General features: G+C 45.7%; 1 protein-coding gene across 5 annotated transcripts in view; it reads right to left on the bottom strand.

The window, feature by feature from the left end:
* The window catches only part of LOC140419553 (uncharacterized), a 215,735-nt gene that overhangs the window by 14,107 nt on the left and 177,386 nt on the right, over window positions 1-24,242 (bottom strand). For all 5 annotated transcript variants that reach the window (XM_072503474.1, XM_072503458.1, XM_072503464.1 and 2 more), the window contains 3 exons: window positions 12,180-12,326; window positions 11,040-11,144; window positions 547-687 (listed from right to left, as the gene is read on the bottom strand). In XM_072503474.1, the coding sequence (XP_072359575.1) occupies window positions 547-687; window positions 11,040-11,144; window positions 12,180-12,326 (393 nt within the window). The remainder of the gene's footprint in view (window positions 1-546; window positions 688-11,039; window positions 11,145-12,179; window positions 12,327-24,242) is intronic.

The raw sequence follows: 24,242 nt of genomic DNA, 5'->3' as shown, positions 1-24,242 counted from the left end.
CCCCCTCATCCTTCTAAGTTCCATCGAGTACAGACCCAGAGTCCTCATTGGCTCCTCATGACATTCCGGAGATCATTCTTGTGAACCTCCTCTGGACCGTCTCCAAGGCCAGCACATCCTTCCTTACATACAGGGCCCAAAACCGCTCACAATATTCCAAATGGGGTCTGACCTGAGCCGTATACAGCTTCAGAAGTACATCCCTGCTCTTGTATTCACTGAAATCACACAGATTCCTCCAATATCGACAGGAATGAGATTCAATATAAAGATCAGGTTATGATAGTTGTATTTTTTATATTTTTTAAATTGTAAAAATCTAGGCTGTTTTATATTCTGAGAAACATAAGGAAGAAACCAATGGATTGATCTTTACTGCAAGTCTTGAAAGTTAAGGAGCTCAACATGAATAGATTATATTTTGAAACTATCGTCTGTAAGAATATCTCAAAGCAGTGATACAGTGTTTTTTTCAATATTTGAATTAGCTTGTGGTGGTGTTTTCGGAGGCTTGCAACAACTACGGTAGACGATAATTGCACATACCACTTTCTGGTCTGGCATGAATGTTTTCACATCTCCATTGAAGAATGTGATAGTGACAGATTGGCCATCTGCACTGACCTCCTTTCTTGTGCCATTCCGAAAGGTGATGATTCGACTTCCATTCATCAAGAACTGCTCCAACTGGGCGGAAATAAGATAGATGGTCACCTCAACATAATAGATGTATCTTTCGATTTTGCCAATCTTTGATATATTAATTATGTAAATGTGGAAATTCTAAGAGCATTTGGTGTATTTTTGTTCCCAAAACTTCAAGTAACGTTACTCAAACTAAAATTCCCTATGAGGAACAATCACACAAACAGTACCAATTGAATCCTTAAAATGTTGCACAATAACCAACTGGTAAAGGTTAAATGATCCTCACAAACTTATTTAGAATATAAATCAACAAGCATCTTTTTTGCAGCTAAGGAAAATAAGGAAAATTCAGCTCCCATTCGAGTTATTCAAACATGATAAACAAATCACAAAAATTTTCATTTGCGCTCAAAGAAATGGCAGATGAACTGAATAGTTACTTCACACCAGTTGGATGCCAGAGCTCCAGGAGAATCAGGGGGCAGAGGTGAGTGCAGTGGCCATCACGAAGGAGAAGGTTCTGGGGAAACTGAAAGGTTTGAAGGTGGATAAGTCACCTGGACCGGATGGACTACACCTCAGCGTCCTAAAAGAGATAGCAGAGGAGATTGTGGAGGCATTGGTGGTGATCTTTCAGGAATTATTGGAGGCAGGAAGGGTCCCAGAGGACTGGAAAGTGGCTAATGTAACACCACTGTTTAAGAAGGGAGGAAGGCAGAAGATGGGAAATTATAGGCCGGTTAGCCTGACTTTGGCCATTGGTAAATTTTGGAGTCCGTTATTAAAGATAAGATTGCGGAGTACTTAGAAGTGCATGGTAAAATAGGAGTGAGTCAGCACTGCTTTGTCAAAGGGAGGTCATGTCTGACAATCTGTTAGAGTTCTTTGAGGAGGTAACAAGGAAGTTAGCCAAATGAGAACCAGTGGACATGATTTATTTAGATTTCCAGAAGGCCTTTGACAAGGTGCCGCATAAGAGGTTTTTAAATAAGTTAAGGGTAAGATCCTGGCATGGATAGAGGATTGGCTGACTGGCAGAAGGCAGAGAATGGGGATAAAGGGGTCTTTTTCAGGGTGGCAGCCGGTGACTAGTGGTGTGCCTCAGGGGTCTGTGCTGGGACCACAATTGTTCACAAGATACATTATTGATCTGGAAGAAGGAACTGAAGGCACTGTTACTAAGTTTGCAGATGATACAAAGATCTGTAGAGGGACAGGTAGTATTGAGGAAGGAAGGGGGCCTTGGGAGTCCTTGTTCACGATTCTCTTAACGTTAACGTGCAGGTTCAGTCGGCAGTTAAGAAGGCAAATGCAATGTTAGCATTCATGTCAAGAGGGCTTGAATACAAGACCAGGGATGTACATCTGAGGCTGTATAAGGCTCTGGTCAGACTCCATTTGGAGTATTGTGAGCAGTTTTGGGCCCCGCATCCAAGGAAGGATGTGCTGGCCTTGGAAAGGGTCCAGAGGAGGTTCACAAGAATGATCCCTGGAATGAACGGCTTGTCGTATGAGGAACGGTTGAGGACTCTGGATCTGTACTCGTTGGAGTTTAGAAGGATGAGGGAGGATCTTATTGAAACTTACAGGATACTGTGAGGTCTGGATAGAGTGGACGTGGAGAGGATGTTTCCACTTGTAGGAAAAACTAGAACCAGAGGACACAATCTCAGACTAAAGGGACGATCCTTTAAAACAGAGATGAGGAGGATTTTTTTCAGCCAAAGGGTGGTGAATCTGTGAACTCTTTGCCACAGAAGGCTGTGGAGGCCAATTCACCGAGTGTCTTTAAGACAGAGATAGATAGGTTCTTGATTAATAAGGGGATCAGGGATTATGGGGAGAAGGCAGGAGAATGGGGATGAGAAAAATATCAGTCATGATTGAATGGCGGAGCAGACTCGATAGGCCGAGTGGCCTAATTCTGCTCCTGTGTCTTATGGTCTTGTGGGCACAGAGCAGATTCATGTCAGAAAACTGTTCTACATCTTGCTGATTTTATGCCCTCTCAAAGTCAATTGCAGGAGTATATATTGGGCATTCAATTCAAACCCTACCATTCCTACTGGATGGATTAGGCTACAATTGGGGCTAAAATCCAAATAATCAGGTTGTGTAATCGATTACTTAATAATGAGGCAATTACACTATTATTCTGCTAATTAAAATCCATATTATAATGAATAATATAAGATTATTAGTATGCGGGGTGGGGGGGGGGTGTAAAATTAGTTGGGGCCAGAAAGCACAGTTGGTCGTGAGCAATTTTGGATAACGGACACTTGACCTGTAGGATGTTGCTGAATTAAATTCTTGCTATTCTAAAGACTAATGATTCAAAATACCATACAATTCAAAGTAAAACACCTCCAGCCTATTATCATTAATATTTTTCACTTAACAAGCACAGTTTACTGATTTGGGGGGGTTCAAATGATGAATACATAGGAAAACAACTCAACAGTGGATTTAGAAATGGTATGGCCAACCCATCTTAGAGTTTCTGCACCTCAAAGTTTCCCACTACACCACTGGCCCCCTCCCTCAAAACTCTCACAATATGAGTGCAAGTTGGGACTGGTGTGTAATCCAAAGGATATAGTCTGACACTGTCCTGACTGAGGCTTCTCTTGCTTGGCAGAACAGTCAGATCCACGTCTCTGTGTCAAAGCTCTGCCTTGCCTGTGTCGTTTGGGAGGGGGGTTGGTGGGTGCCCTACTAGTGATTCAGAAGACTGTAATAGTGCTCCAAGGGCCTGAGTGGAGATGTAATGATTGGGATGAAATAAGTTCCACAATAATTTCCTAGTTATTGACTGGAAAGCGACCATTGCAGACTCATGTTCATTCATGCTTCTGTTCATTGTTTCCGCAGAATCGAGCACAAGTGCCTTCTGGATGAAACAAGCAAAGTTGCTTTCATTCTGGAAATCACACAACTAAGGAGGAGGATAAGAAGTGCTTGTCGCCGCCAGACTGAGCTAAAGGAAGAGCCTTATCCTGATGTTAAAGCACCAGTCAGGCCTCTCAAGACACAGAAGCTGTAGCTGACAGTCATTGAATGGAGGAGTCTGGCAAGACCAAGGACGTACAGAAGATCCCTCTCACCTCAAAATGATCATAAGACATGTCTAGCGATATCACATTTACCACATTCTCCAGGAGAAGTTGATGACACAGGGACCGAGGGCCATCCATTGTCAATGGCTCTAAAAGTGACCGCCGCTCTGAACTGCTTGGCGAGTGACTTATTCCAGGATTCCACTGGGGACCTCAGCGGTATTTTGCAAGCATCTGCTCACAAATGCATTCAAGAGATTATGGATGCCTGGTTTAGCAAGGCACCCAATTGCATCCAGTTCTCCCGAAATAAGCCAGCCAGGTTGCAAGAGTAGTGGGACTTGTATTGATCTCAGGATTTCCAAATGTGAAGAGTGCACTCATGTGACTTTAAAAGTGCCCAGGCAGTAGCCACTGCAATTAATCAATAGGAAAGAGTTCTATTCCCTCAACGTGAAGTTGGTCAACAACCACCAGAAACATTATATGCAGGTATGTTTGAGATATCTAGGAATCTCCCATGGCACATACATCTCGAGTCACGCACAGGTGCCACAGATATTAGTGGGCGCTCAGCGATCCAGGATTAGCTCCTCAGTGACAAAGGCCACCCGCAAAAGATGTGGTTGATGACGCCCATGTGGCAGCCACAAAGAGCCTTAGGGGAGAGGGATAACGCTGCTCATTTTGCAACACACTTATTGGTTAAGTGGACCATTGGCATCTTGAGGATGTGTTATCAATGTCTGGACAGGTCAGGCTGCACTCTCCAGTAGTCTCCCCAGAGGGTCTCCCACATCATAGTGGCGTGCTGCACTCTGCATGACCTACCGCTTGAAAGGGGTGGAGGTCTTACCAGAACGAGAGATGGAGGAGCTGCCTATCTCCTCCGATGATGAGGGTGTCAGAGAGGGTTGGTTGTGATCATAATCATCTCAATGCACCACATCCATCTCTGAATGAGGAATTACAATTTGTATCACAATGTCCTCATCCTTGGAATGAACGGCAGCCTCGGGAGCTTGTGACATTTCTGTTATGGGATAATAACTGCAACTGGGCATTTTTTCAGCAGAGCTGAGATGGTGCAGCTTTTTCAGGCATCTGGTGAACATTCCACGGTCGATGGCAGCCTTCGAGAGGCAGGAGCAGCACTGCAATCCGCAGTCTGCCTGCAGTCTGGCAAGGCACCTCGAGGAGGACAATTTTTTGATTTGATTTGATTTATTGTCACATGTACCGAAGTACAGTGAAAAGTATTTTTCTGCGGCAGAGTACACAGTACGTACACAGCAGACAAAAAGAATAATCAACAGAGAACATTGACAAATGATACATCGACAAACAGCGATTGGTTACAGTGGAGAACAAGATGCCAAACAAAGCAAATACATGAGCAAGAGCAGCAGAGGGCGTTGCGAATAGTGTTCTGACAGGGAACAGATCAATCCAAGGGGGAGTCATTGAGGAGTCTTGTAGCTGCGGGGAAGAAGCTGTTCCTATGTCTGGATGTGCGGGTCTTCAGACTTCTGTACCTTCTGCCTGATGGAAGAGTCTGGAAAAAAGCAATGACTGGGTGGGAGGGGTCTCTGATAATGCTGTCTGCCTTTCTGAGGCAGCGGGAGGTGTAGACAGAATCAATGTGAGGGTGACAAGCTTGTGTGATGCGTTGGGCTGAGATTACTACACTCTGCAGCTTCTTGCGATCTTGGACCGAGCAGTTGCCATACCAGGCTGATGCAGCCGGATAGGATGCTCTCGATCGCACATCTCTCGAGGTTCGTGAGAGTCGATGCAGACATGCCAAATTTCTTTAGCTTCCACAGGAAGTAGAGACGTTGTTTGGCTTTCTTGACTGTTGCATCAATGTGAGTGGACCAGGACAGACCGTTGGTGATGGTGACCCCCAGGAACGTAAAGTTATCGACCATCTCCACTTCGGAGCCATTGATGCAGACGGGAGTGTGTGTCGTGCTACGCTTCCTGAAGTTGATGATCAGTTCCTTGGTCTTTCCGACATTTAGAGAGAGGTCGTTTTCGGTACACCATGCAACCAAGTGATTTATCTCCCTCCTGTAGTCTGATTTGTCATTGTTTGAGATACGGCCCACCACAATTGTATCATCCGCAAACTTATAGATTGAGTTGGAGTTAAATCTTGTCACACAGTCATGTTTGTATAGGGAGTACAGTAGAGGACTGAGCACACATCCTCGCGGGGCCCCGGTGTTGAGGACTATTGTGGAGGAAGTGCTGTTGCCTATCCTGACAGATTGCGGTCTGTTGGTGAGGAAGTCAAGGATCCAGCTGCACAGGGAGGGGTCAAGTCCAAGATTGCAGAGTTTGGTCATTAGTCTCGTCAGGATAATGGTGTTGAAGGTGGAGCTGTAGTCTATGAACAGCAGTCTTACATAGGAGTCCTTGTTGTCGAAGTGTTCGAGTGTTGATTGTAGAGCCAGGGAGATAGCATCTGCTGTGGACTGGTTGCGGTGATAGGCAAACTGCAGTCGATCGAGACCGTCTGGAAGGCTGGCAGTGATCCGTCTCATGACTCGCCGCTCAAAGCATTTCATGATAATAGATGTCTGGTCACCGGTCGGTAGTCGTTGAGGCAGGCTACCTTGTTCTTCTTTGGGACTGGTATTATGGTGGTCTTCTTGAAGGAGGTGGGGACCTCAGAGTGGAGGAGTGAGGTGTTGAAGATATCCGTGAATACACTCACCAGCTGGTCTGTGCAGGCTCTGAGTGCTCGCCCAGGGACTCCGTCGGGGCCCGTCGCTTTCCGTAGATTCACTTTCAAGAAGTGAGGCTTTAATAGTGGGTATGGGTGTGTCCAGGGCTGTTGGGGCGGGTGGCACTGATGCATTGTCTGACTGCTCAAAGCGGGCACAGAACTTGTTCAGATCATTGGGTAGGGATGCTCCAGCCTCAGGTATTCCGCCTGGCTTTGCCTTATAGCCTGGGTTACCCAGGATAGCCTGGGAACCCAATTACTGGGTTCTCGCCTTCATGTGTGAGGTTGATTTTGAATCTGCACTGCCTATTGTCTGCACAGGTAATCATACATGCAGGACAATTTTTTAGGCCCACTGTCCCCTACGCTAGATAATTCTTCAAGATGCAGTTATCGGTAACTCTCAGTAATGGATGTGAGGCTACACTTCATCTCACCTTTCAATGGACTGTGAAAGCCTCAGGAGCAGCAGAGTCTGATATCTATCAAGTTCTAATGACCGTACCTTCGATTGGAGTCTCTCAGTGTTTCACGCTGCTTAGCCATGGCATCTGTGGGCCCAAAATAAAATGGTAACACTCCATCTGGGCCTTAAGGACCCCAATTGTTGACAATAAAGAGCACACATCAGAGATGTTTCGGAGCCTCACTCTGACCCTATTTGAGGCTTCTTAACTTTTATTCCAACAGTCTCACAAATTCATATGGACCCCATGAGTGCAGCTCCAACAACACTCAAGAAACTCAACACCATCCTGGACAAAGCAGCCCGCTTGATTGCTCCTGTTTCCACAAACATCCAAACCCTACCATCTACAAGATGCACTGCAGTAACTCACCAAGTTAGACAGCACCTTCCGAACCCACGACCACAATATCATATCAATTCACCATCTCAGAGCTGGCAGAGGGGTTTAATGTGGTGAGATGCTAGCTGCACCTTCTGGCCCAGAGCTGCATCTTCCCATGTCGAAGTCGGACACCTGGGGCCTCTGCACACAACTCTTAGCTTGCACAGCTTTAACCATATAGCAGGAGTCACAAGGTTCAGCATGTATCAGTGAGGTTCATTGCTCAAAATCATGGCGTTTGGAGGGTGGGAACTGTTGGGGTGGTGTACAGATGTCATGCGGACGTGATGTAACGCTGCAGATAGACAGGAATGCACATCAGTTCTGAGTTTAGGTTCGTATTTAAAGCATGTTCAAGGCTGATGGGAAGTACATGGGAAGTGCACTGACTCCATGAATGTCATCACTCAATCCTATAAGATCCACATTGTGCACAGTACAATGCAGAAGCCTTGGGGACTAAAGCAATCTCCAAGTTCTAAACTCACAAGGCAACATTTATTAATGTCAGAGATGCCTTGGCTAACCATCAAGTTCTTGAGGCAGAGACTTCACTCATGTCGATACTGCGTAGAAAACAGTCAGGCACTGTAATGAGATGGTTCGAGAACTAGAAAATAGAGGCAGTTAATGGGACATCTGGGAGGAGGGGAGATATCTGTGACACTTGACTGATCACAGAACATATAATCACATAGAAGAGGCTTACACAACATGAGAAGTGGTCTGATTCAAAATCAATTTACATTTGTGCGCACTATGTATAGATCGTGACCAACCATTTTATCATTATGCTCCTAATTTATCTTAATTTCCCATTCCCTACCACTATGTCTTGGTGCATCTCCAATATCTACAGCAGGGGTAGAGACAGACTGCTACACCCTGTTGGCTGTGATGACGTTAGCGAGGCTGAGACGAGGAGGGGCCTGGCTTGCTTTGGGTCTCCTGATATGGGGCAGGTGCACCCTCCTCGCCTGTGGAGCTGCAACTAATGGGTTACAGGCAGAGGGTATTGGGATCAGCTGGACCTTCTCAGAGTCATCTGGGTAGAAGGACCCTGGATGTCCAGCTTTAAAAAAAATAATTTACGGATTGTGGGCGTCGCTGGTTGGCCAGCATTTATTGCCCATCCCTAGTTGCCCTTCAGAAGGCGGTGGTGAGTTGTCTTCTTGAACCGCTGCAGTCCTTGAGGTTATGGAGGGAATTCCAGGATGTTGCCCCAGCGACAGTGAAAGAACGCCAATATATTTCCAAGTCAGGGTGGTGAGTGACTTGGAGGGGAACCTTGGTGGGGTTCCCAGGTATCTGTTGCTCTTGTCCTTCTAGTTGGTAGTGGTCGAGCGTTTGGAAGCTGCTGTCTAAGGAACCTGTGCATCTTGTAGATGGTACACACGGCTGCCCGTCACTGTTGGAGGTTTGAATGTTTGTAGAAACGGGAGCAATCAAGCGTGCTGCTTTGTCCTGAATGGTGTAGAGCTTCTTCAGTGTTGTTGGAGATGCACTCACCCAGGCAAATGGAGAGTATTCCATTACACTCCTGACTTGTGCTTTGTAGATGGTGGATAGGCTTTGGGGGGTCAGGAGGTGAGTTACTCTGTAAGCTGATACTCCTCCTCCCTACGTTTGCCTGAGGGACCCTGCTGACTCCTTGAGAAGGGGCACCTGAAGTGGGATTGAGTTGCCCGTCCCTCTCTTACTTAGCCACTGATGGATCTCACCTATGGCTCGCCGATGGAGTGCAGGTCCAAGCGCATATCAGAGGCAATGTCCAGGCAAAGATCTCTAATGACGGCCACCATCGTACCAGTGTTGGCCTTGGTGTGCTGGCATGTTGGTGCTACGACATCAAACTGAACAAAAACAGACTCGTTCATCGTCCGCCATAATCTGGTTACGGCACCGGACAACGCTGCCTGATGTTCCCATGTCTGTCTTTGCAGCTCCAACATCTCTGTTGGGGCCATGTCCACAGGTTCGTCATCTAATTCAGACTCAGCAAGAACCTAGCCGCCAGAGGTCTTCCAGGAGCCAGTAACCTTGTATATCCCTGCCTCTACCTGCTATGGACCCAACTTTGTGTTGTGGTCACAAGAGTGTGACCCTGAGCCTGCGCTACAACTAGGTACACTGGGTTGTGTGTGTCTGCACTGGTGGAAGGTGCAGGTGAACACTATGATGGCTCTACATCTGGTTGGACCTCGGGATGCCCTTTCCGAGGTGGTGTAGGGCCTAGGGTTGATGGACGAGGAGCCAATGGGCCTCTTCCTTTCCTGTTGATGCCTGTTAAAGAGAGAAGTAATAATTAGTGATTGGCTGCATAGTTACATCATTGCAAAGCATTCAAAGTTTTGTCAACTGAACGACGAGCTGTTTGTAGGTCTTTACTGGCTTGAGAGACCCTTGGCGCAGGTACAGTCCCAGTCCTCGCTGTCTAGCTCTGTCGCATGCTCTTTGTACTATGTGAGGGCCCTGGGCTCCAGCATCCATCCCCTCTCCCCTTCCGTTTTGGCATCTCTCCCTTTTGTTGTGGATGATCTTCTCCTACATGAAGATAAATAGACAGATTATGAGCAGGACGGACACCAAGGCAGATGATAAGGATGCCTGTCTTCTCTGGGTGTTAGGTGGACCTGTGAAAGGGCTGAGGACGCAAGCTGCACAGGATGTGAGAAGAGATGAAGATGCCAATGTGTGTGTGAGAGAATTAGTGGTGATGTCCCTTGTGATGGGAGTGTGTGAGATCCCTGTGGACTGTAACCTGGCAGATTCCAGCTGGTCTTGTGAGGATGTGTGTTGAGAGTGGGGAGAAGGTTAATTTGCAAAGTGGATGAGATCATTCATGCTCCTCCTGCACTGGATGGCGGTCCTCTTTTAAGCAGCTATGGTGCTGACAGCCCTGGTGATCTGCTTTCAAGCTGGCACGGTGAGGTTGGCCGACTTGCTTTTACCATCATGTGGGTAAAGTATGTCCGGGCGTTCCACCACAGCATCCAGAAATTCCCCAATGCATTCTCACTGAACTTGGAGGCAGTCGGTTTCTTTCCTTTCAGGGTTATCACTCATTACGATCAGTCCTGAGCTGCAGAGAGTGAATGATGTACATGGGTGCGGTTTAGATATGGCCCCCGGAAAGATGATCCAATGAGGTCAAGGTGGGACGGATGAATCCCAGTCCACCCCTCCATGGGATACGCCATCTTTGATGTTCATGCATATGTAATGAGCTGAAAAGCAGATGGATTGCTTCGCCTTTTCCGCCCGCCATTGCACTTCGTGTCCAGAATGGAAAATTCCACCTCCAGTTTTTTGTGAGCTAAGGGAATAGATGCAGAGCCAAGGTGAATAAAATGGAGTCACGATACCAACTGATTGAATGGTGGCATAGGCTCAAGAAGCTGAATGCTGCTTCTTGTACTAAGTACTGACAATTTCCTCTCCCTAAAGCTATGCAGTACTTTTTCTCCAAATCCAGCCAAAGTAGTAATGAATGTACCAAATAAGTGTAAAAGTCAGTACAGGTTCAAATACATTCCCTCTTAAATGACAGTGCAATATCACCATCATTACACTAACTGACCATTTTCACAGCAAATTATTCTGAATTAATCCATAAATTCAAAAATAGGTAAGAGTTTGCGTTCTTCATGAGAAGACTGAATTGCCCCTATAAAATGCAAAGTACTAAAAGCTGAAATGTTTTCCCTGGTAAATACTGCATTAAAAATCTTTTTATTGCCCAATTACCTTGCCATCTGGATACTGGATTTCCTCTCTGACATCATCACGTGTAACTTTACTCTTATAATAAGTAGATAGTCTTCTTGATAAAACGGAGCTTGGCCGTGAAACCTAAAAAATCACATACAATTCCTTATAGCTAGCTAAAGCAAAAGCACAGTAATCAGAGTTCTGCACAAAGGACAAACAATTATTGAGGGTCCCACATAGAAAGCTGCAGATGGGTTAGAGCAATAAATGAAGCTCCTGTTTGTGGAATCAAATTGGATGGAAAGTCATTAGCAGAGGACATTATCCAATAGCTATTCCCTGTCATTCCTTCTGCTGTATACCATAAATCGTCTGCAGCATTCTGGAGCACTTTGTTTTTACTATGTAAATAACAAAACCATATTTTATAAGTTCAAATTTGCCAATGGAAAAATGGGATACTACAAATTAATTAGGAAACAATTGATTAAATGTTAGGTAAATTCAATGATGGCATTTTTAAAATAATTTAATGAGCTATTTTGAATATAAGGCCAAAGCATTTTATTTATCGCACTTGCATATCATACGCAAGATTTTTTTTTAATGTGTATATGCAAAAAGGGCTGCCTACAATCTCCCTTCAATGTACTGTTTTTACTTTATGAAGTGAAATGTGCTTCAGAAGTCTGAATGGAGTTGTATTTTCCAGCTTCAAAATTGCTGAATAAAAAGAAATGGCAAAAAGAAATCTGGGGGAAGTTTTATTCTGGCCAAACTGATGCACACATGTTTATACAAAGAAACAAACTTCCTTGACACATTGTTTGTACCTGCCTAACATTTGGTGTATTACTCCAGACTGATTCATAATTAAATGCTTAGTTTACATAGATACATAGAAACATAGCATATAGGAGCAGGAGGAGGTCTTTTGGCCTTTCGAGTCTGCTCCGCCATTTATCACGATCGTGGCTGATCATCCAACTCAATAGCCTAATCCGGCTTTCTCCCCACAAAGCTTTGATCCCATTCGCCCCAAATGCTATATCTAGCCGCCTCTTGAATATATTTAATGTTTTTCCTGTGGTAATGAATTCCACAGGCTCACCATTCTTTGGGTGAAGAAATGTCTTACTGAGGAAAGCAACATTAGTGATAATAAAAAATACAAACCTTCTGTTCAAGGTCAAAACCTATTTGTTTTCCATCCAGTGGAGTCTTCCTCCCACTTGGGGTTGTACTGCGACTCCTGCGGCCCGAAGGAGGTCTCTCTTGTGGTCTGAGGGCTGTGTTCCAGTTTAAAGTTTTTGATTCTTGTATCTGTGTTAACAATGTATAAAGTAATCAATCAAAGAAAACTCAATCTAAAAGCAAACAAAACCACAAATGAGTACAAAATACACTTGGTTATCAGCATAATTAAAAAACCCAAGTACAGAGGTGATTATCAGAGGGTTGATATAAAATTTCAAGTTCAGTTTGAAAGTGAGAAGTACAGGTCTAAGAATAGTGTTTTAACCCTAAATAAAGGGATTATAAGATATGAAAGCAGAGTTGGCTGAAGTGATTAGGAACTAGGTTGAAAGGTAGGACATTAGAGATATAGAACAAAGAAAAATTACAGCACAGGAACAGGCCCTTCGGCCCGCCAAGAATGTGCCGATCCAGATGCTCTATCTAAAACTGTCGCCTATTTTCCAAGGATCTACTTCCCTCTGCTCCCTGCCCATTCATGTATCTGTCTAGATACATCTTAAATGACGGTATCGTGCCCGCCTCTACCACCTTCGCCGGCAATGCGTTCCAGGCACCCACCACCCTCTGCGTAAAGGATTTTCCACGTATATCTCCCTGAAACTTTTCCCCTCTCACCTTGAACTCGTGACCCCGAGTAATTGAGTCCCCCACTCTGGGAAAAAGCTTCTTACTATCCACCCTGTCTATACATAGAACAGTACAGCACAGAACAGGCCCTTCGGCCCTCGATGTTGTGCCGAGCATTGTCCAAAACCAAGATCAAGCTATCCCACTCCCTGTCATTCTGGTGTGCTCCATGTGCCTATCCAATAACCGCTTGAAAGTTCCTAAAGTGTCCAACTCCACTATCACAGCAGACAGCCCATTCCACACCCTAACCACTCTCTGAGTAAAGAACCTACCTCGGACATCCCTCCTATACCTTCCACCCTGAACCTTATAGTTATGCCCCCTTGTAACAGCTACATCCACCCAAGGAAATAGTCTCTGAATGTCCACTCTATCTATCCCCCTCATTATCTTATAAACCTCTATTAAGTCGCCTCTCGTCCTCTTCCGCTCCAAAGAGAAAAGCCCTAGCTCCCTCAACCTTTCCTCATAAGACCTATCCTGCAAACCAGCAGCATCCTGGTAAATCTCCTTTGCACCCTTTCCAATGCTTCCACATCCTTCCTATAGTGAGGTGACCAGAACTGCACAATACTCCAAATGTGGTCTCACCAGGGTCATGTATAGTTGCAGCATAACCCCGCTCAAGCTCCTGTTAATAAACGCTAACACACTATAGGCCTTCTTCACGGCTCTATCCACTTGAGTGGCAACCTTCAGAGATCTGTGGACATGAACCCCAAGATCTCTCTGTTCCTCCACATTCCTCAGAAACCTGCCGTTGACCCTGTAATCTGCATTCAAATTTTTTCTACTAAAATGAGTCACCTCGCACTTATCAGGGTTAAACTCCATCTGCCATTTTTCGGAGGTTCACCAGGATGTTGCCTGGTATGGAGGGTGCTAGCTATGACGAGAGGGTGAGTAGATTAGGATTATTTTCATTAGAAAGACGGAGGTTGAGGGGGGACCTCATTGAGGTCTACAAAATATACCTCTCATGATTTTGTAGACCTCAATGAGGTCCCCCCTCAACCTCCGTCTTTCTAATGAAAATAATCCTAATCTACTCACCCTCTCGTCATAGCTAGCACCCTCCATACCAGGCAACATCCTGGTGAACCTCCTCTGCACCCTCTCCAAAGCATCCACTTCCTTGTGGTAATGTGGCGACCAGAACTGTACACAATATTCCAAATGTAGCCAAACCAAAGTCTTATACAACTGTAACATGACCTGCCAATTTTTGTACTCAATACCCCTTCCGATGAAGGAAAGCAATGCCGTATGCCTTTTTGACCATTCTATCGACCTGCGCAGCCACCTTCAGGGTACAATGGACCTGGACACCCAGATCTCTCTGTACATCAATTTTCCCCAGGGCTTTTTCATTTACCATATAGTTCGTTCTTGAATTGGATCTTCCAAAATGCATCACCTCGCATTTGCCCAGATTGAACTCCATCTGCCATTTCTCTGCCCAACTCTCCAATCTATATATATTCTGCTGTATTCTCTGACAGTCCCCTTCACTATCTGCTACCCCACCATTCTTAGTGTCATCTGCAAACTTGCTAATCAGACCACATATAACTTCCTCCAGATCATTTATGTATATCACAAACAACAGTGGTCCCAGCACGGATCCCTGTGGAACACCACTGGTCACGGTTCTCCATTTTGAGAAATTCCCTTCCACTACAACTCTCTGTCTCCTGTTGCCCAGCCAATTCTTTATCCATCCTGGACCCCATGAGACTTCACTTTCTCCACCAGCCTACCATGGGGAACCTTATCCAACGCCTTACTGAAGTCCATGTATATCACATCTACAGCCCTTCCCTCATCAATTAACTTTGTCACTTCCTCAAAGAATTCTATTATGTTGGCAAGACATGACCTTCCCTGCACAAAACCATGTTGCTGATCACTGATAAGCCAAATGGGAATAGATCCTATCCCTCAGTATCTTCTCCAGCAGCTTCCCTACCACTGACGTCAGGTTCACCGGTCTATAATTACCTGGATTATCCCTGCTACGCTTCTTAAACAAGGGGACAACATTAGCAATTCTCCGGTACCTCACCCGTGTTCAAGGATGCTGCAAAGATATCTGTTAAGACCCCAGCTATTTCCTCTTTCACTTCCCGCAGTAACCTGGGATAGATCCCATCCGGACCTGGGGACTTGTCCACCTTAATGCCTTTTAGAATACCCAACACATCCTCCCTCCTTATGCCGACTTGACCTAGAATAATCAAACATCTATTCTTAACCTCAACATCTGTCATGTCCCCTCTCCTCGGTGAATACCGATGCAAAGTACTCGTTAAGAATCTCACCCATTTTCTCTGACTCCACGCATAACTTTCCTCCTTTGTCCTTGAGTGGGCCAACCCTTTCTCTAGTTACCCTCTTGCTCCTTATATATGAGTAAAAGGCTTTGGGATTGGGATATAGTAACATACTTTTTTTTAAAATTCCAATTAAGGGACAATTTAGCATAGTCAGTCCATCTATTCTTCACATCTTTGGGTTGTGGGGGTGAGATCCAGACAATCACAGGGAAAATGCTCACAGTCATGGGCAGAATGTGCAAACTCCACACGGACAGTGACCCAAGGCCAGGATCGAACTTGGGTCCTTGGCTCCACGAGGCAGCAGTGCTAGCAGTAACAGACTTTTAAGGAGATATTTAACAACTCTCAATAAAGATTTATCCAATGAAAAAGAAAGGTTCTTTGACAAAGATTCATTGTCTGCAACTAAATAAAGAAGTTAAGGATAGTATCAAACTGAAAGAACCATTTCACAGGTTAGTTGTAAGTCAGGAGAGTGGATCACAGTAGCACAGTGGTTAGCACTGTTGCTTCACAGCGCCTGAGTCCCAGGTTCGATTCCCGGCTTGGGTCACTGTCTGTGCGGAGTCTGCACGTTCTCCCAGTGTCTGTGTGGGTTTCCTCCCACAAGTCCCGAAACACGTGCTTATTAGGTGAATTGGACATTCTGAATTCTCCCTCAGTGTACCCAAACAGACGCCGGAATGTGGTGACTAGGGGATTTTCACAGTGACTTCATTGTAGTGTTAATGTAAGCCTATTTGTGACAATAAAGATTATTATTAAGATAATTATTATTTAAGAGCCAGCAAAGAAAGATTAGAAAGTAATGAAGAGGGAGAAATTAGTGTGAGAGAACACTATCTAGAATTATAAGCCGGGATTTTCTGGTCTTGCCGGCAGCAGGAATTGGCACGGGTGGAACTGTAAAATTTGGAGAGCATCCAAAAGTCTATTGACTTTGGGTGGGAAAATGATGAGACAGGAAAATCCCACCAATAAAAGCAGATACTAAGGATGTGATTTAACAAAAACAGAGTCCCATTTTGGGCATGAATAGTGGAGTGTTTCTCAGAGCCTGCATTGCGGAGAACGACCGCACAATTAAACAGAACTTTGTTTTGCTTGGGGCCTCTCCAAGCAGTGCCACCTGGGCATCATGGCAGTGCCAGGGTACACTACCAGTGTACCCAGTGGCAGTACCATGGTGCTAGGCTGGCAGTGTCAAGGTGCCCAGGTGACATCGGACGGGCCAGGGTACGACCCTGCCCAGAGCCCAACTATCGGGGGGGGGGGGGCTCCGATCGCTTGGGAGACTTCCCCAAGTGCCGTTACGCCTGCTCCACGTTTGTGGAAATCACAGCTACACGGCGCCATAGCGAGGTCTCCCAGGCATGGGCGCTCGATCCCGGGTCTAGGATACTCTATGCGGGCATATTTAAGTGAAGCTAACTGCTTCAATGAGGGCGAGATTCAGATCCCAACGTTTTGTGAGATCTCGTGAAATGTCCCGAGTGTCCCAAATTTAATGGTCTCGTAACATCACCAAGTCAGGCTCAATAAGGCCATTCAATCAGCCCTAAGAGTTTCTACAGATATTTAAAAAGGAAAAGAATAACCAAAGCTCATGTTGATCCTCCAGAGAATGAATGCAGGGAATTGTTCATGGAAAACAAAGAAATGGGGGGATGCATTGAGCAAATATTTGTGTCTGTCTTCACTGTAGAAGACTTCGAACATTTCGCAAAGATACTTCAAATTCAAGAAGTGAAAGGGAGAGAGATGCTTAAAACATTCAGCATCATCAGGGCAAGGTACTGGGAAAACAATTGGTTGTAAAAGCTGCTAAATCTCCAGGTGTCAGATGGAAATAAGAGCTTATTGTGTAGGGGGTAACATATCATCATGGATAGGGGATTGGCTAGCTAACATGAAGCAAAGTATAGGGACAAATTAATCTTTTTCAGGTTGTGAAGCTAGTGGAGTGCCACCGGGACCAGTGCTGGGACCTGAATTATATCAATGATTTTGATGAGGAGACCGAATATATGGTAGCTATATTTGCTAATGACATCAAGATAGGTAGAATAGTTGGTTGACAAGAGGAAGTAGCGAGTCGACGAAGTGATATAGATAGGTTAAGCGAGTGTGTAAAGACTTGACATATCAAGTATAATATGGAAAAATGTGCACTTGTCCACTTTTGTCAGGAAAATAAAATGGAGAGAGATTGCGGAACTCTGTGGTACAGAGGGAGCTGGGTGTCCTGGTACATGAATCACAAAACATTAACACGCAGGTACAAATATTGAGGAAGGCACATAGAATGTTGGGGTTTATTACAAGGGAAATGGAATATAAAAGTATAATTTTACTGTAGCTGTGCAGGGCCTTGGCGATACATTTTGAGTATGGTGTTTTGGTCTCCTTAATTGAAACATTGTATTAGAATTAGTTCAGAGCGAGGTTCACTTCACTCACTCCTGGGATGGAGGGTTTGCCGTATGTAGAAAGGATGGACAGAATGGGCCTCTACCCATTGGGGTTTAGAAGATTGGGAGGTGATCTTATTGAAACATATAAGGCCCTGAGGGGATTTGTCAGGATGGATACCAGGAGAATGTTTCCTCTTGTTGGGAGACTAGAACTAATAGACACAGTTTAAGAATAAGAGGTCACCCTTTCAAGACGGAGATGAGGAGATTTTAGTTTCCTCTCGGAGAAATTCTCTTCCCCAGAAAGCAGTGGAGAATGGATCATTCAATTTATTCAAGGCTGAGTTAGATTTTTTGATAGCCATGGGAGTCAAGGTTATGGGGAAGACAGAAAAGTGGAATTGAGTTCACAACCAGAATCTTATCAAATGGGAGAGTGGGCTTGAGGGGCCGAAATGCCTACTCCTGATCCTAAGTTCCTATACGTCAAACTGACACAGACCACGGTAGCACAGTGGTTAGCACTGTTGTTTCAAAGCACCAGGGTTCCAGGTTCGATTCCCGGCTTGGGTCACTGTCTGTGCGGAGTCTGCACGTTCTCCCTGTGTCTGCATGGATTTCCTCCATGTGCTCTGGTTTCCTCCCATAAGTCCTGAAAGATGCGCTGTTAGGTAATTTACACATCCTGAATTCTCCCTCTGTGTACCCGAACAGTCACCAGAATGTGGCGACTAGGGGATTTTCACAGTAACTTCATTGCAGTATTAATGTAAGCCGACTTGTGACAATAAAGATTATAAATGCTGAATTAGCAAGTTGTGCCTTCCAATCAGTTTATACTACAGTGTTTAGAACATTAGAGTTTTTTGTGTAGGACACTGGTAGTGGGAACAATTTGCCGAGTGGTATACATCCACCTGTGCTTGACACCGTCATATCTGCCACAAATTCCAGTTTCAGGTCATTATCATGTTCCATGTAAGCTTCCAGTGTTCAAGCCACCTAAAAGGAAATGTACTACCACAAAAAAATGGTTTAAATCTTTTGGTTTAACCTATTTATGTATAAAACTAAGGGATAGCCCGAACTTTGATAAGACTCCTTGAAAGCACACCTTTCTGTTCATGGCCGGAACTCATTTTGGATGAAAATGTGAATGTGGCCAAAATTTTGTTCGAAATCGGCAAAGGCAGATGACAGGCAGGAAGAGCAGGAGTCAGTCTGCCGAAGGCAATGGTGGCTTTTACCACCATATAGTACAGCACTTAGTGCCTAAACCTTCATCCACAGGTTCCATGCCATATCGATGAGGGGAGGCCTCTGCTTTTCAAACCTCGCCATCACCGCAGTACGGTAAACATTGGGGCGCCACATTTAGAGGCTGCCCCAGTTGACAGAGGCCACACGCTGGTCACGGGAAGTGATGGTTGCCAGGAAACTTGCCCCGAAATTCTCAGATGCCTTTCTGGAAAGACTCCTTGATGCTGTAGAGGTCTGCCGTGATATAATGTGCCCACATTCAGGATGGAAACCGAGCAGCAGTTGACAACCCAGCGATGGTCAGGGGACAGCCATCCAGTGCCACAAGAGGCTGAATGATCTCTATTCTGCCACGGTTTAGGGGCTGTTTAGCACAGGGCTAAATTGCTGGCTTTGAAAGCAGACCAAGGCAAGCCAGCAGCACGGTTCGATTCCCGTAAGAGCCTCCCCGAACAGGCGCCGGAATGTGGCGACTAGGGGCTTTTCATAGTAACTTCATTTGAAGCCTACTTGTGACAATAAGCGGTTTTCATTTCATTTCATAAGTCACCCTTCTCATAACTCTCAACTCACACACCCACAGAGATCTCATGTAATGTAGGTGCAAGGGAAACCATCACTTATTCTCCCACACACATCTTCATCTCCCCTGTGGGTCATGTTCTCATCACCTCGCTGGTTCCATTCACCATCCACACATGCCAGGCATCCTTATCATCTGCCCACATCTCCACACATCCTGCTTACACTTTCTCTGTTTTCATGCAGAAGAAACTGGCACACAAGAGGGAGAGATCGCAGATGAGTGGAGGGAGGCAGAACTCAAGATCCTCACGGACTTGGAGGACAGAGCCATCCAGCTGGCTGGGGAGGACGTTGATCACTGCGCTGATGGTGAGGTCAGCAGCGATAAACCAAGTGAAGATCCAGCACTGCAATTTCCATTATTCAACAATGCTGTGAGTCATGTCTCCTGTCTCTCAAGGCCAATGCGCACTAATGACATCTTCTTTCTTTCGCAGGAACATCATTGAAGCAGACCAGAAAATCCACCGGCCAGGTCCCTCGTATCCAGCACGACAGCAGTACAGAGGAGGGATTCACTGATGTTGACATAAAAGAACCGTCACAGCACTCGCCCTCACCCACATCCTGAACCAACACAAACACACACACCTCAGTGAGACCTTATTCCAGAGTAGCCTCGGGGCCACAATCTGGTGAGCACATCACGCTTTCAGATCCACAGCGGGCTCATTCAGGGATGTCCCAGGGTGCCAGCAGTTGGAGGAGTACTGGAGGCCAAGAATCTGCTGAGTCTCAGCCAGATGACAAACCTCTGGAATCGGTCATGCCTCAGTTGCTGGAGTTCCAAAGGCAAACCCAGGAAAATCAGGAAGGGATGCCTGGTACACTACTCAGATTGAAAGGCTACAGAGAGGAGTCTGTCCACCTTACATCTGAGGTAATTGTGCTGGCAATGAGGTCAATGCAACAAGGATGGTGACCACCATGGAGACTATGGTGCGAGGCCTTTGTCCTGCACTGCTGCAGAACATGCATTCCATAGTGCAGTCACTTGCTGGGATCCATCAGTGCCAACGCCAGAGGATGACCGGGCTTCTCAGCCTCACTCCAGCGGCCCTTTTATCTCAATGAGGAAGCCAGGGGCAATTGGGTATCCATCGAGAGGAGGATTAGCTGATGCCCACCCCATGGATGTCCACCCAAGTGTCTATGGTTCCACCCACCTGAAAGGAGTGTATAGGGCCTTGAATGGTGAGGAGATAAAGGTGCAGATGTTGCACTTTCTACAATTGCAAGGGAAGGTGCTGTGGGAAGGGTGATGGGGAGTTGGGGTGATGGAGAAGTGGACCAAGTATCACAGACAGAGCGGTCCCTATGGAATTGACAGGGGAGGTGAGCCGTAGATGTGTTTTGTGATGACATCATTCTGATCGATGGCGGACATTTGTCACTACACACCTCAGCACACAGCCAAAGATTAGGAGTGCTCTTCTCTGGCAGTGTGTCGTTGCCAGCTCTCTAAGGGTATATAGTTGCTTGCCCAGTCAGCCAATGATATAGGCACACCGTTATAGCTAGTGATTTTGGATGTTGGTGTCCCGAGGGTTAAGTGCTGAGCAGCAATCAATGGCACTCAGGCACATAAGTGATCTTGAGTGGGTATAAACTGGGCATGTCAACTGAGTTATAGCTGATCGGTCTCAGCTGCAGCTGGGTAATGGTCACTGACATGTTTTTCCATTTGCCTTCTCTTGTCAACATCCGACCTCCAGAAGCAACAGCCACAGGTTTGAGTGGAAACATTGTGATGAATATCACGTTCGCCGCAGAATTCGGTTTGAAATAAGGCAACAGAAATTAATTCAACCAGCATTGTAATTCAAAGTGGAATAAAACCACTTCAGCTCAAGGTCATGTAGAGGTTACCACCTGCTGGGAGAAACTCTGAGCTGGTTTCAAAAGAGCATTAATACAAACAATTATAGGATAAGAAAGACCTTCCTTTGACACACCATAAATTCTTTGGGATCACTCCCCTGCACCTATAAGTATTTAAACCATGAGGACAGGAAATTCTTCAGATAAATAAATACACAAATCCTTCCTTAACTATATAACTCTTGACACTTAGAATAACACCCTCAAAGAAGTGTCTGTTTTGGTATCTGAAGAACATGCCAACACTGAAAAAAGACAGGCCTCTATACGAGTCCCTTATGCCAATATATCTTAAGGTACCTGACATTCATGCAGGCACTAAGATCATTAAAACATATGCTGACGACAATACACCCAATTAGCCATTTGGTTATAGGTAATTAACCAACAATAAATGACAAGATAACAGGTGCAGTCTTTGACCAATAAGATAATTTTATGTATATAAAGAAGAGGCACTTTAGCGAAAGTTACACTCCCTCTCTTCTTCAGTACTACTGAAGGGAGAAAAGTTCTATTCAAAGCAGCTTGCCTTGTCAGACAAAGACCTCAGGTTTTTGTAAGTACGTTTCTGTTTAACTTCTTAGAAATGTATTAGAAATTGATAGGAGATACTTTAGGATTTTCCATGTTTGAGATATCTCATTCCATTGAGAGAAGTTAGTGTGTTAGCAGATAACATAGGACTGTTAACGGTTTTATATTATTAACAGATAACTAAAGACTGTTAGTCAACTTATATTTTTTTAACTCTACAATTCTGTATGTATCTATTGGGAGTATTTTTACAATAAAAATACTTTGATTAAAATTATACTGTGCAGACTTACTCTCAAAGTTCAAAATCCTAGACACTATTTAAGAAGTCTTAAAAATGACTAGGACCCACGACGATAGAGGTACGATTTAGTTATGAGAGACGTATCTGAACTTTTCCCATAGAAAGTAACTGAGATCCTGTTTAACTGAGACCCGGAAAAGCATTCTCCCTTCGTGAGATCTATTTTGTGTCTTAGCAGAGAAACAGATTTCCCTCTTTTGGTGGGTTAACCTAGAGCATAGGCTATTAATAAAATATTATCAGGTCCGGAATAACCTAAATCCGTCACAACGTCAGTCCGTGACAACGGACCTATCCTGCACTGCCCTTCCCTCTGTGAGGCTCTTCCAAGATGCCCGTAGCCCAGCAGCAGAGGCCATCCTCAGGAATGGAGATTTTCACACAACAGTCTGCACCCCTGTACCCTCTGATACCTGGGAGTCAACCCCAGCTCCCCAGTTCCCCCCCCCCCCCTCGACCAGACCCTCGTTACCCTGGAGTCTTCCCCAGGTCAGGTGTGCCCTGAGTGAAGCCTGGTTGTCCCGAAATGAAGCCTGGTGACCCCCGAGTGAAGCCTGGTGACCCCCCCGAGTGAAGCCTGGTGATCCCCGAGTGAAGCCTGGTGACCCCCCCCCCCCCCCGAGTGAAGCCTGGTGACCCCCCCCCCCCCCTCCCTCCCCCCCGAGTGAAGACTGGTGAGCCCCGAGTGAAGCCTGGTGACCTCAGAGTGAAGCCTGGTGACCCCCGAGTGAAGCCTGGTGACCCCTGTATGAAACTTGGTGACCCCCGAGTAAAGCAGGCTGTTGCCTGAGTAAAGCCTGATCTCCCCAGAGTCCGAGCCTGGTCTCCCCCAAGGTAATTACCCTTGTTGCTGATTTTGCCTTAGTTCAATTGCTCTGTTTTATTACCTTTGCTCTCGAGTCGCCAGGTATCCTTATGATACCGCCACGAGGTTCAAGTCTGAGTAATGATCAATAATCCAATACACCGATTAGTAAGATTTAAATCAAAGCACATTTATTATACACCGTAATCGCTACTCATGCACAAATTCTACGTCTAAGCTACTTGTACAACTAACAGGCCTATACTTAACTTTGGACTGGCCCACCAGGTCAGGGAAACAAATGGCCTTTTGTTCGGGTTCTGAGACTGCGGGATTCGAAGTTGGTACGGATTGGTAGCTAGGAGCACCTATCTTGTAGCGAGCATTGAATTAAGACTTACGATTTCGATCTTCACTGCTCCGGTCACGGTCAATGTTGGTTCGTTGTTGCTGGGTGACCCGGGCAGGAAGAAGAGAGCGAAGAGGTGGAGAAGAAGAGAGCGATTTGAACTTGGGGCTCAATTCTTATAGTCCCCAGGGGCTTACTGCCTTTCGGGGCGGACCCTGTACCTGGTCCCAAGTGATTGGACTTTGTCCCAATCGCTTGGTTCGATTTTCTCCAATGCTGGAGTGGTTCCCTGATCGATGGGCGGTCTTGAGGTGCACGTTCACCTTCTTTTGTGTAGGCTCCTGCTGGCACCGAAGAGTCTGGTTTTGCTTTGTGTGTCTAAATGTTGCTTATTGTTCCTGGGGATTGCTCATTAGTATGCAGATGGCTGTTGTTTTGTTATGCTGATGGTTGCTGGTATCGATATTGTCTGGCCTTTCCAGAGGTAAATACACAGCCAACCTGCAGCTGCTGGTTTTTGTCTTGTTGGCTGACTTTCCCATCAGCCTTTGCTGTTCGCCATTTTGAATCGGGAGTTTGCCATTTTGAGTGGCTAAACCCTTGACTCAACTTTGGCATTCTTCAAGTGAAGCCTGGTCTCCCCGAGTCAGAGACTAGTACCTCCTAGTCAAGCCTGGTGCTCCAGAGTGAAGCCTGGTCTCGCCCAAGTCAGAGCCCGGTGCCCCCGAGTCATATCCCGTCCCCCTTGGGTCAGAGCCTGGTACCTCTGGGTCAGAGGCTGGTTCCCCAGAGGTCAGAGGTTGGTACCCGCAGGTCAGAGCTTGGTACCGACAAGTCACAGCCAAGTACCCCTGTGACAAGAGGCCTACAAATTG

Source organism: Scyliorhinus torazame, chromosome 1 (assembly GCF_047496885.1).
Source record: "Scyliorhinus torazame isolate Kashiwa2021f chromosome 1, sScyTor2.1, whole genome shotgun sequence".
Lineage (NCBI taxonomy): Eukaryota > Metazoa > Chordata > Chondrichthyes > Carcharhiniformes > Scyliorhinidae > Scyliorhinus > Scyliorhinus torazame.
This window is presented reverse-complemented; position numbering and strand designations above follow the sequence as displayed.